Source organism: Pyxicephalus adspersus, chromosome 1 (assembly GCF_032062135.1).
Source record: "Pyxicephalus adspersus chromosome 1, UCB_Pads_2.0, whole genome shotgun sequence".
Taxonomy (NCBI): domain Eukaryota; kingdom Metazoa; phylum Chordata; class Amphibia; order Anura; family Pyxicephalidae; genus Pyxicephalus; species Pyxicephalus adspersus.
The window spans coordinates 123567069-123580320 of NC_092858.1; the positions used below are offsets into that span (position 1 = coordinate 123567069).

General features: G+C 37.9%; 2 protein-coding genes across 4 annotated transcripts in view; one reads left to right on the forward strand and one right to left on the reverse strand.

The window, feature by feature from the left end:
* AP4B1 (adaptor related protein complex 4 subunit beta 1) overlaps window positions 1-8054 on the reverse strand; it is a 34677-nt gene extending 26623 nt beyond the window's left edge. Inside the window, exons 1-4 of one of the 3 annotated variants that reach the window (XM_072426002.1) lie at window positions 7951-8054; window positions 5530-5681; window positions 3734-3958; window positions 2369-2499 (exon numbers count right to left, since the gene is read on the reverse strand). In XM_072426002.1, coding sequence (XP_072282103.1) covers window positions 2369-2499; window positions 3734-3958; window positions 5530-5642 — 469 coding nt within the window. In that variant the 5' untranslated portion in view covers window positions 5643-5681; window positions 7951-8054. Of the gene's footprint in view, window positions 1-2368; window positions 2500-3733; window positions 3959-5529; window positions 5730-7950 lie in introns of all 3 variants that reach the window. The other 2 variants (XM_072425993.1, XM_072426010.1) reach the window with 2 other exon arrangements.
* DCLRE1B (DNA cross-link repair 1B) overlaps window positions 7458-13252 on the forward strand; it is an 8645-nt gene continuing 2850 nt past the window's right edge. The window contains exons 1-3 of the mRNA XM_072413457.1: window positions 7458-8023; window positions 10427-10643; window positions 13035-13200. Coding sequence (XP_072269558.1) covers window positions 10455-10643; window positions 13035-13200 — 355 coding nt within the window. The 5' untranslated portion in view covers window positions 7458-8023; window positions 10427-10454. The remainder of the gene's footprint in view (window positions 8024-10426; window positions 10644-13034; window positions 13201-13252) is intronic.

A 13252-nucleotide genomic window follows, 5' to 3' on the forward strand; every position in this document is an offset into this window, starting at 1 on the left:
TTTTTTTTCCATTTTGGATTGTTGGAGCCTCTTTCCAGGTATATTCACAGAGAGGTGCGGACCAGACTTGGTGGTTCTATTTTCCTCTCTACCCCCTCATTCCCCCTTTTCCTGTTTCTGTTTACCTTTTCATTCCTCAAATCTCTGTTATTCTTTCATACCCTAATACATTATTCATGGCACTAGATTTGGGTCTTTTTTTTTTTTAGTTTTTTTTTTCACAAGACCTAAAATATTCTTTCCCTATAAGTTACTTTTGTGTTTGTTCTTTCTTACCTGTTTTACTCTTTATTAAAAGTATTTTTTATATTTAACAGATTTTTTACAAAAATATTTGTTAAAATGGGAAGTACTACCAGCTTGTGTATTGAAAATACTCCCCTAGCCGCTCTCTTTGCTCCTCCAATGTCCTACAACTGATTCCCTCACTCATAACCTCATCACACTCACGGCTCCAAGACTTTTCTAGAGCTGCCCCAACTCTCTGGAATGTTCTATTTTCATAGCCCTATTCAGCTTGCTCCTACTTTCTGCTCATGTAAAGGATCACTCAAAACCCATTTTTTCAAACCTGCCTACCCAACTACTTCCCACAACTACATATATCCCCTCCTATTGTGTCATACTTCCCCCACTTCCTAGATTGTAAGCTCTTCAGGGCAAGATCTTACCCTCCTCCTGTGCCACTGTCTGTATTTGTATGTCATTTTCAACCCCTGTTTGATGTACAGCAATGCATAATATGTTGGCGCTAGATAAATCCTGTTTATTATTAATAATAATAATAATAATAATAATAATAATAATAATAATAACATAACCCTCTGAGCCAACATCCACTAGTCAGAGGACCCCAACTCCCTGGCCGTGGACTGGTGGGGGTCTTTGGGTGGCCCATGAGTTGGGGAGTGCAGATGACAAGAGGCGGGATTGTAGGCAGCGGGAGTGCTGGCGGCCCTCCTTACACTGTACTGCAGCTAGTGACAACGTGATGACAGGAGGAAGAGCTGCTGAGAATGGCAGAGCAATGTATGTATGGTGTACACTACTCTGCCATTCTTAGCAGCTCTGCCATCTGTCGGTAACCTGTCACTAGCTGCAAAAAAGTGTAAGGAGGGCCGCCCGTCCTCTTGCTGGTATACTGACTAGCTAATGATTCTGCATTATGTTAGGTTGTATTGAATGTTCCTAAATATTGGCATCTTTTTTCCAGAACTCTCCAATTCTCTTTAATGAAGGAAAAAAACTGCTTCACTATTAAAATATTGTCGCATTTGTTATTTAGCTGAAACATTACCTGAAAATAAAGCTTTCTTAAGTTGTATTGACTTGTTAACTGGTTGTGACATCTGTTTTAACCTCTGGGCTGTGGCAAAATTTTATTCTATGTTACCCTGTTTTCAGAAAGGTTGGTGACCACTGCGCAATTCAATGTGGCTTACACCATGGAAATTTCCTGTTAAATGCTGCAACTGGATCTTCCTCACTGTGCTGTTTGCAATGGATTGATAAAAAAAAAAACTAGTAGTATTAGTCTTTAATAACCTGTTATAAAACCTAAAGACATTCTCCGTTTATCTGTTGTTATGAGACACACTTTACTTTGTGCATGTTCATGCATCTTTCAGTCTTTTGTCATTGGAAAGCATTATGAAAGATCCTTTTTAACAACAATTGTTGAATGTGTGTATGCAGCCTTAGGGTTTCATTTCATTTCTTGAAATGGAAGAGCTTGATATATTGAATGAACAAAAGTGGAGGGTTAATATATGATGGCATTATATCTTCAATGAAGAAAAGAGAGACTCTATTACTGGATTATGAAATCTTGACCTTTCAACAGTAAAGTGATATTGCATATGCATGAAAGATAAACGACCAGAAAATGTCCAAATAAAGAGATTCCAGCAGAAGTTTTTTAAAGAATTAAAAGAAGTAGAAAAGTATGATCGCTCATCGAAACTGACTGTAGAAGGAGCCATCCTTGTTTATCCTGGGATTATTAGTAATATGGCTAGAACCGTAACAGCAATGCCACCCACCCAAGTCAGTGTTGAAAGACTATTTTCAGCTCTAAAAATAATCAAGTTCTGTGGTTAAATGGTGTGTATGTTGCCTTTCTTCAATCAACAGGGCAAATACATTAGCATATTAAATACAGAGGAGTCAGAGTCAGGGGTACCAGAAACTGGGGAGTCGGAGTCGAAGGATTTATCTACCGACTCCACAGCCCTGGATAGCCATGTCATGTCTGTAAGCATTAACATACCTAAAACCAGCTTACTGAAATATCTGATCATCAAAACACTATATATTTTACAGAAACAAAGTTTGCAATACATTTCTATTTGATTTGACCTAAACTTACCAACTTCCATGTCTCCCTGCTGAATATGCATTTTAGCACATCCCAGCACAGCTACTCTTCTCACGTAGGAGGCTTTGTCCCTGAGACCATTCTGAACAGGCTGTTGTATGTATTCCTGAATGCCTGGCATTCTAGAAAAAAATGGGAATGTTGATTGGCAGTGACATCATTTTACCTATTATTGCTTTTATTTTAAAACACATCTGTGTGTTCATATTTTTTTACATTCACAGCATTAATGATACTTGTATTCCCCACTCAACCAGCATTGGGAGTGATCATAATAAGTATCCCCTATGGTCTCTCCAATACTGTTAGTCCAGTACAAACTTTGTTAACAGTATAAGGCCCCCTATAACACCATGTATTTTTTATAACAGAAGTAATATTAAAAACATGTTTTAAAAAAGTAAATTTAAATCCAGACTTTGTGTGTTCTGCTTCAATGCTTGCTTGCACACCCAGGATCAATCAAATGTCTCAGCTACTAATACTGCTAAGAGAAGGCAATGAGCCTGATTTATTAAAGCTCTCCAAGACTGGAGAAAATACACTTTCACAAGTGAAGCTGGGTGATCCAGCAAACCTGGAATGAATTTGGTAACAAATAGCAAATGACTTTTAAGAAGTCTATTCCAGGTTTGCTGGATCACCCAGTTTCATTGATGAACATGTATCCTCTCCAGCCTTGGAGAGCTTTAATAAATCGGGCCTAATGTATCTTCATCTGTATCGGCTTCCAGCTCTTCTACACTACACTTTGCCACTCTTCTACCCATCCTTTTTCTATTCTTTATTCCCATCTTGGCTAAGGCTCCCGTCTTCTAACAATAACTATATCATTTTAGATTTTCATTTTTATATTTATCAGTTTCAAAAGTTATCAACTTTTTTTTTTGAGACCAGTATCCCAGTATCCAGTATGCTGATCTTCATTTACATCGAGTTAGGAATTCTCATATACTTCACTCCTTGTCATAATCATTGTTTTATCTGCACAAGCACAGATATGGATAATGTATACTATTCCACCCTCATTAAATATATCTGTAGAAAATCTATCTCACTGCCTCATTCCCCTTTGAATACAAAATTCTTCCCCTTTTTTCTCCAGCTTAACTTTGGTTTGTGCTTTCGAGTATCTGCATTGTGAACACACAAGTGAAATGAATCAAATCAAAACAGTTCTACCTCAAAGAAGATGCATCATTCTGTGCAACCTGTTCTGTGTTTGAGGTACTTTGTCCAGGAAGGATAGATGATTAATTTTAATTAGCACTTTATCATTATGCCTACCCAGTACTATACACAAAGTTTCCAGAAGCATACTAGAACGTATTACTGTACTAGACTTGCATCACTGACCTGAGGTTACACATGCTCCGCAGTGCTAGTCCTCTCACCATAGGGTTTGGATCTGAACAATCTTTACACAGAGTATTGATAGCAAGGACAGCCAAGTCTGGTTTTTGAGGGGCATATGTGCACATGTATAGGTAAACTAGCTTCTTCTGTACAATATCGACAGTGGCGCTGGCCTTCACCATCTCCATGAAAACACTGGATACATCCAAGCCCTGCGTCATATGCCTGCCAAATAAAGCATCCAATTAACATAGAAACCTATGCAATATATACATGATTTCTGACAATTCACTAGTATCCGCTTTAAAATTGATGGCTTTGTGGCAACTTTTTAAGCTAACTTGCCAGTAGTGGATTGCATGATACAGTCAGCTGCTAATGGTATAGGTCAGCCTTTCTCAATCTTTTGGGGGAACCCCTAAAAATACCTCTGAAATGAATCTAGTCTGGGAGTGAAAACATTTGCTAAATAATTCTTTCAGGTTTGCTGGATCACCCAGGTTCTCAAATGATAGTCTATATTTTTCAGTCTAGGAAAAATTTAGTCAATCAGATCCATTGACTTGGAAAAGGTTTGCAGTTTAGGAATTCTGGTATTCAGTATACTCATTCTTGTTTCCAGTCAGTATTGACACCAGAAAAAAGCTGGATAACATTGTGTCACTGGTGCAGCTATTGTTTCTTGATACAGTAGGCCAGGCTTTTTAAACCAGGACCAGTAATGCCCTAACCCCATATTTACATAACAAAACCTCTTTTTTGTTGATGACCATGGCTGGAGGGATCCAAAAGATCTGTTTTCCCTCTCCATCTGATGTGTTATGATACTATACACTTGAAGTACAATTTTCTACATATTATTATATTGAAGGAGACCACCACCATATAACAATTGTTCCACATGGCAGCAATCAATCTGTTCATTAAATTTGATACACTGAGGCTTTTACACACAAGTGGATTTACAATGTGGATTACATTACACTTTCATTAAAGTACCAGTTTTCCATGACTATATAATTTCTACAATGACAGTGTAGGTTATACACCATATGTTTGGTGACACCATAATCTTCACCCTTTACCTTGATGTCCCTTTTGGATTACAAATTACACTGAGCCTGTACCTACCACAACATGCCAGACTGGATACTTATTCAAGCAATGTAAATTGGTGTTGTTAGGAAGTTTTCTTTGAATATTAGATACTTACAACCTGATACAGAATTAATACATAATATGTGGTAACATGATTGCATTTTTTTGTAGGATTATTAATCATATTAGGATCAATTTTCCTATGGTGTGATTATGTGTTAACATAAATTTAACATCACTTTATATTGGTCAGTTATATCTGGATAGCACCAGTTAAATTTTCAATGCTATATTTATTTACTCTATTGGGATTTATCAGAAAAGAGACTTATAATTACATATACATGCTTTATGAGATCCCTGGTGCTATACCATACAGGACTATAGCCATGATTTTATAATATTTTAGGTATTCCTCTGTAGATATTTTCCTTAACATCATAAGCATATTTATGTGCACCACCAGAAGTTAGGGTCAATAGGGGTAGGTTATATGTTTATTATTTTTTTTTTGTTTTATTATATATTTTTTTGGTACAGGTAATGTTGAGTCAGTGAATTTGCCATTCTGAGGGCCTTGGCATTATGTTAACCCCATCTCCCAACATTTTTTATCTTTAACATTTCTTTTTGGTAAGTCTCTTTGTAAGTGTTACAAATTAGCATTGTTAAGTAATAGTCACACAGCATTTTCTTACCGAATCACCTTGTGGATGACATTCCTGTACCGCAGTCGGTCTGCCTGGATGTGAGGATTAGACAATGCCCTTTTCAGGTCTTTTACTGCATCTTCAGACCCCAGGTATGGCATTGTGAAGGCTTCAGTGTTTCACCGCCTGGAGTTGTCCTTCTGACAAATAACAAGAACTGTCAGGAATGTTTAACTAAGAAACTAATTCTGAAAGTAAAAGAGAAACCAGTGTTAGTATTTTATTAGTACCAGTAGATGTAAATGGAAGTTTACACAAGATAGATAAGATTTTTTTCTGCTTTCTGTCAATTTTACACAAAATTAGGGAGACAATACATTTCTGGCAAGATCAACAGGCATTCTTTAACTGCTAAAAATGTACTGGTGGGGACAAAAAGGAAAACTAATACAACGTTCACACAACTGCTACATCAAAAGACTAGTAAAAAAAAAAAGGACATACAATGTATGTATTTAGCGAAATCACCACAAACATAAATAGCCATCATGAGGCTGGAACAGCCAATCACATAAAGAGTTCAGTCCTGGCATCTGAACCACAGAAAAATTGACAAAGGAAGATTGCAACAAACCCCTATGAGCCAAAGTGATATTTTTTTAAATGTAGCTTTGAATATTCCCCCATCCTTTATATTAACCCTCTTTGTAATTACAATACACCTACTTAAGTCCAAAATCAAAATGTCTCTTTTGTCTAAAAAATAAATCCCAGGCTCTTGTTGGTATTTTGTTTAAGCTCTACACTGAACTTGGTTCTGTGTGCAGCGGTATCACATACAGGGCCAGCCAATCAAAAGGCTCACTGACGGTCTTTATGGAATTCCATGAAGCTAGCGGTGAAGTTGGTGCCTTTCAAGAATGCAGGGCAGCTGCCTAATCGGCAAGTATGAATGTTCTTAGGTTCTTATACCTGCTGTCAAACTTACAGAATTGTTATAAAGTTATAATCAAGGTGACTGAGACATACCAAAGCTATTTACAATTGTCATTGGTCATTATAGTAAATATGTCCAATCGGGAAGCAGCAGAAATTGGAAGGCCTGTGATGAACCTCAAACTATTCATTCTAGTATATTTATTCATTGATAATAATTCACAATTAAAGGATTTTGCAGTGTTCTCCCCAGCCCTTTTTAGCTGGGAGCACTACCCAGCATTTTTCAGTGACCACCAGTCTGTTTTTGGATGGTTACTGATGAGTTGGGTCACAATACTGGGGCCACCTACAATTTCCTACCACCCAGCCTAACAAAAATGTCATTTCGGAGTTCCCCTGTGATCCTGGCTATACAAGTATCTTATCAGGTACAAAAAGGAGGACCTGGGCTCAGATCTTTCAGACTTTAGTGATGTCAGTCATTTCCAGGTTTCCAGCAACAAAAAAAAATACATAAAGAAAAAGTGCTCAGTGCATAACACACTGGGCAAGGATAAAAAATTGCCCATCTGCACTAGCCGCAAGGAATGCAGAATGAAAGCGAGTGCTAAATCAGCATGTGGTTTGCCTGTGTACAATAAATCAACAGTGGGTTCACGCCCAAAGTGATTTTAGGGTACCCCTGGTTTGCCACTCCAGGGGGGCGACACTAAGCGAGATTCGGCCTGCTCTCAAGACCTGATAGCCAGACCAAGGGTTCCCCGCTCCAACCTGCGGGACAGACCACTATCTGGGAGCTCCTTATCAGGGCAGGCCCCATGCCTCTCTCTGGTGGACGCTAACCAGAGGAATTAGCATAGTGTGGCCCCTTACAGAGCATCACCATCAAGCAGTCCATCCTAGCAGGCGTACTAGTCCACTGTATTCTTGCCAGGAATACAGCGCTGTTTCTCTCCTGCACACTGGAAGGCTTAGGTACTACGCTTGATACACTTAGCCAAAACGCCGGGAAGCGAAGAAAATTTCATGAAAAACAGTGTACCGCTTTTGAAACAGAAACCTAGACATCAGTGTAACGCCCGGGTGGTTAATTATATTGCTGTGATAAACAAACTCTGAGTACATATATAGTAGTATATAGAGGTGATTAATGCTGAACTCCCTATGTGACACTAGATATAAGGACATATTGTGACTGTAATCATAGAAAACAAACAATACAGTGTATTATGAAGTACATGTAAATCCTGAATGCTATACCATGTATTATAAACAACACTAGTGTGTAATGTGTGTCACTACACTGACAGGGTGACAACGCTGAGAAAGAGCACTGTCACCCCATATCACAAAAAGCCTCATAAAGCTTCACCCTCCCCCTCTTCACATACAAATACTGCCAGCAGTGGTAAGGAAACAGTTAAATCTGTATTGGCGGGAGAAGCTGAAGACAAGCTCCGCCCCATCACGGCGTCCCCAGCTAGGAACGGCACACACACACCTCCGACCTCACACAATTCCGGTGTTTACCTTCAAATCGGCCAAACCTCGGACACCAGGCACGGATCGCCGATCTACCGGCACGAGGCGTACTTCCGGGATGGTAAGACAGGAGTAGCCGAGCCCTGCACGCATTGATCTGCGGAGCCTGCACTCTAACTATACTGTGATGTATATAGGAAGTTGTAAGAAATAGGAAAAAGCGATTGTAATGTTAGGAATGGGAGGTGTAAAGTGTATGTATAAGTGTATATGTATGTGTGTGTGTATATATATATATATATATTTATATATAATAATATTATTGTAAGAGGCTGTCACAGGTGGAATGATACCATAATGGGTGCTATATGTCAACAAACTCCATGCACCTATGTGTGTAGCGCTTTATAGAACACAGAATTAATTATTATGAGTGCATTGGCCAGTCCATGCAATTAATGGGTTGCCTGTAACTAACACATCAACATACATGTCAACACAATGTTTTAGTGTATATGAGATCAAAGTGCTTTTCAAAAAACAAAACAAAAAAAATTGGAAGTAAGAGAAGATCAGGGACAGTACAGCAGAGAAAAAAGGACTACAGTAGATGGTTTCGGGCATCCGTGACCCAATGTAAAACCTCTGCATGGTCACTGACCAAGTGTCATGTTCAGTCTGACATCTGATCTGCTTTTGTTACCCTCTAAGTGACCGATCACAAACCGGTGGTCCGTGAGAGAATTTTGGTGGCCTACAGAAAAATTTGGACTTTATTTGCAATTTTTATGTTTTATTAATAATAAAACAAAAATAATATTCTAATAAAGTCTTATATTCTGAATGCCAATTTTTGCTTTTATATTGCACTAAATTCAGGAACTGTACTAGAGACGAAAAAATAAGGGAGGTGCAGCAAACCTCCAATCCCCTAGAGCAACTGTCTCTGAGCCGATGCGCTGGGCGCCGCCATCTTCGCCTCTTCTTTAAGGTTCTTCTTCCTACGTCATCCGATGCAGGCGCAAGATCGGGTCAAGCAATTTATAGTAAAAAACTTGCTGATCTCACTGCACATACATGGGATTGGCAATTATTTTCCCTTTTCATAAAAAGGCAGAAGGAGCACCCAAGGGCCTCCTGGGATGCGTGGCGTAGCTTTGCGCTCCCATTCATTCGCGATTAGGGGGAGGTGCTGCACTTTTTTTTTTTTTTTTTTTTTAAAAGTGACTTTTCTGAGTTTAGGTACGCTTTAGGTTGTATAAGGCAAACATTGCCGTACGCTTCAGTGTTGTTTCCACCATTACAACAGTCACCCTGCTCTGCGAATACCGATTCTCATCCGATTGTCTTATTTTATTTGTTTATTTCTCAGATTCTGTTTTAGGTAGGTATGACCTGAGCTGTATATTTTCTTTCACTGTTATATTTATTGTCTTTAAATAGTTTGACTTTAATAATTATCATTTCTTGTTTGGTCTTAGATTCAAATTAAAAAAACCCATAATGAGTGAGAAAAAGCAAACTAATATTTTGCATTTCTTTAGTAGTACCAAAGATAATGCAACTAATGATAATAATAACAGGAGTAATACTTCACTTAACCCGTGAGCTGATCAATAAATCAGAGCCTCCACAGCCCTTGTCTGGCACCATTAGGAAGATCATTATTTACAAATGTATTTATGTTTTTATAAAAAAGTCATATAAATAGTTAGCGGGATTTAAAATGATGAATTTAGTGGTCAGTGATTAGTGGTACGAAAGGTTGGCAATCGCTGCACTAAGTCAGCCATTCTCACACTTTTTACACATTTGACTTTAACTTTCAAGCCTAAGTGAACCCCAGATTGGAGAAACTGCAGTTGTTGACCCAGCTCAATGAATCTGTGGAATGCCACGGCCATGTCTGCTGTAAAGGGGGGAAAAAAGAGTGCCAATTTTACTAGGCATGCGTTAGATCGGTATCTATATACCCTCAGGGTAGGAAAATGCCCCTTCTGCACATGCCTGATCCCGAACCCTCTACTTACCCCCTGGTTTGGGTTCAAGCAACACTTTTCTGTGGAACAAAACTCATTAACCCCACTGCCCCCCTGCCGGTACATTAAAAAATTTCTTGCATGAAACTTTGGTATTAAGGTAGGGGACTGATGCTCTAAATCATAATCACAACTGAAAAATGTAGCCTTTTTCTCCTTCCATACGTGTAATGTTCTAATAACTATACCTTTTTGTGTAGGTGTGTGTATTTTGTACTGACAGTTTATCTCGGCTATTCACAACGTTCCAGTGCTGTAGAACTGAAACAATCTTGCAAGTTTTGTATATTGACCACTAGAGTAGCCTTCAGTAGATGGTGAACCAGCCCTATTTTGTAGAACATAAAGTAATAAGCTAGATGTAAATATAGAAAACACAGAACATAGGAATTTATAAAAAATTAAAATCTAGTCATATTTTATTTAGCATGTGCTTTGCCATCTTTATTTTATTAGTCACAAATATTTGTTTTGTTTTTTTTTAGATCTTTGTCGACGTTCAGGACACTAAGGATGAATGGGGCTATTCTTCCAAACACCCCTATAGCTGTGGATTTTTGGCAGATTCGACGGTGCGGCAACATCCGCCTTTTTTTCCTGTCTCATATGCACAGTGACCATATAGTAGGCTTATCTTCAACATGGAACCACCCATTGTATTGTTCCCCTATCACAGCCAAGATCCTGAAACATAAGCTACAGGTACAGCATTTCAGTTTGTATGTGTAGCCATAGGAAAGTGTAACCATGGTTTAAAAAAAAAAATGGCATATATGATACAATCTGTCAATCGGAGTCCCCCTGCAACATAAATTTATTATATACATTTTTTTTTTTTAAATGATCAAAAGACATTCTAGGTTCTGTGCATAAAACAGCTGGTATTCATAAAGCCAAACTAAACCCATTTTTTTCGATCAGGCAGCTCCTTGTCCCTTTTGTAAAATTACCTTATCTGCCAATATGTTTAAAATACACTCATCCGTCACCTTCATTTTCCAGGCTTCGGCTACCTTTTTTGCTGGGTCTGGAGAACATAACTCCCATGCATGTGTCCCAGCAGCCCTAAAGAAAATCTGGAATATCCCAACATCATATCTGAACTGTTTTCTAAACAGAAGGCAGGGATCAGACAGATAGGTGTGTTTATTGCAGAAGGGACAATTCTGAGATAAAGACTGATTGCAATTTTTCTTGTGGAGCTATAATTCAACTTTAAAGCTGAACTCCAGGCTTATAATCAGATTGCTGCATTAGTATTATTATTATTATTATAATATTATTATTAATAAACAGGATTTATATAGCACCAATGTAATATACAGCACTGTACAATAAATAGGGGGTTGCAAATGACAGACAGATACAGACAGTAACACAGGAGGAGGGTAGGTCCCTGCCCTTAAGAGCTTACAATCTAGGAGCTGCGTGAAAACTATTTTTAAGCACTAAACTCTAAAACATTTTGATTTCATCATAGCTTTTCTAGTTACATTGGTATACCCAGGCACTGAAAATGAAGTGATATGGTGGTCACAGAACTTTATTTGGATTACTTCTCCGCTGTAAACAACTACACTTCCCATCATGCATAGAGAATTGTAAATCTGAATGGGCAGGATTTTTGAGTAGGTTATTTTAGGTAATTAGGCATCATATTATGAGGTAACTAATATTTATGGGTATGGATATCTAAGCACATTTACTCTTTACTTTTTTTCTGGCTGACAATGAGAGAATTTGGAAAATTGAGTTAAAGCATCCAGCTTCCGCAGTACCTGGTCCTCTTTGCAGGATGTGATACCTTATTAACATGTGTGGACAAAAAAACACCGTAAGAGTCACAATTGTAACTTGATAAAAAGTAAAAAGCATTACTTGGAATGTACAGTCTATTTTTACCCTGAATGTTAGTGTTAAACCTTAAAAAGAAAACCTGTTGCTGTAACCTCCTAAATGTAAAATAGAGTTGGGCTTCAATTTGTTTATATCCTACTTTAGGTTACCTAAAGCTAGGTACACACTTCCAATAATTATCATTAGAAAATGAACGTTTACGACTGATCAACGATTATGCACGATTATATTTGAACGAGCGTATTGTGCACAATTCTGTACATGCTGTAACGATACGTTTGTTCAAGTACAATCCACCAATAGTGTACACACGCTAGATACAATCATTTGAACGATGCAGGGAGTGAAATGTAAAGGAGAAAGAGTATTGCAGAAACATGCACGATCACTGAACGACCGTACACACGATAGATAGCAAAGGTCGTTGGCCACAGTGATGGTGATTAATTTCCAACGTCAATCCTCGTTCGTCGGGGTCGTCGGTCACCTTTTTTGTGAATGTTTTTCGGCCTTTTTTGTGAAGGATTTTCGGACGAACGTTTGTCGTTCGTTTTCAACGATATTTATTGGAAGTGTGTACGCAGCTTTAGTACAAGTTTCTTTTTTGTTTTGGATTTTTCTCCACTTTATGCATGTATGGTAATTTCTTTAATTTGACTATAGTTACATTTTTGCATGAATGAAAAAAAACTATAATTCCTTTTGTCTTTTAAATAGTAATTTAATGTAACAAGAATTTCTATGGTTGTGTTGTGTAGTACAATATCTAGGCTGTTTGTCACACTTCCTGTTACAGAGGTGACAAAGCTAAAACATTGCCTAGCATTTATAGCAGCAGTACCATAATTCTGTTGTGTTACAAATATATTAAAACAAATATTTGAATAGGGTTCTCAAAATCAGTACTATGCAAGGAAAAGTCACTTGTGCTGTTAAGGTGCTTTTTTTTGTGTGCAATTAGGAATGATGGCCAAATGGACCAACACATGTGATGTACATTTCTGTATTTCAATCCTTTCATTGGGTTTTTGACATAAATAAATGTTAATTATTATTTAGTAAAAATAAATTTTACTAGACACAACACATTACAACAATAACATCCTGAGTAGATGTGTAGCTTTTTAACAGCATGTACAAAGAACCATTAAACAGAACATTGACAACAGTAATGGAAAAATTACCAGTTGGGGATATAGATTTTCTAACACCCTAATAAACTTTTCTCTCTACTAGGTTAACAGTAAATGGATCAATGCCTTAGAAGTTGGTGTGTGCCACATGCTTCCTTTGGATGACTGCGGAATTGAAACTGTGGCTGTCACTTTATTGGATGCCAACCATTGTCCTGGTTCAGTTATGTTTCTGTTTGAAGGATACTTTGGCACTATCTTATACACAGGTAAATACAGTATGACATGATCACCCTTCATACAGTCTTGTAGACAGGATGG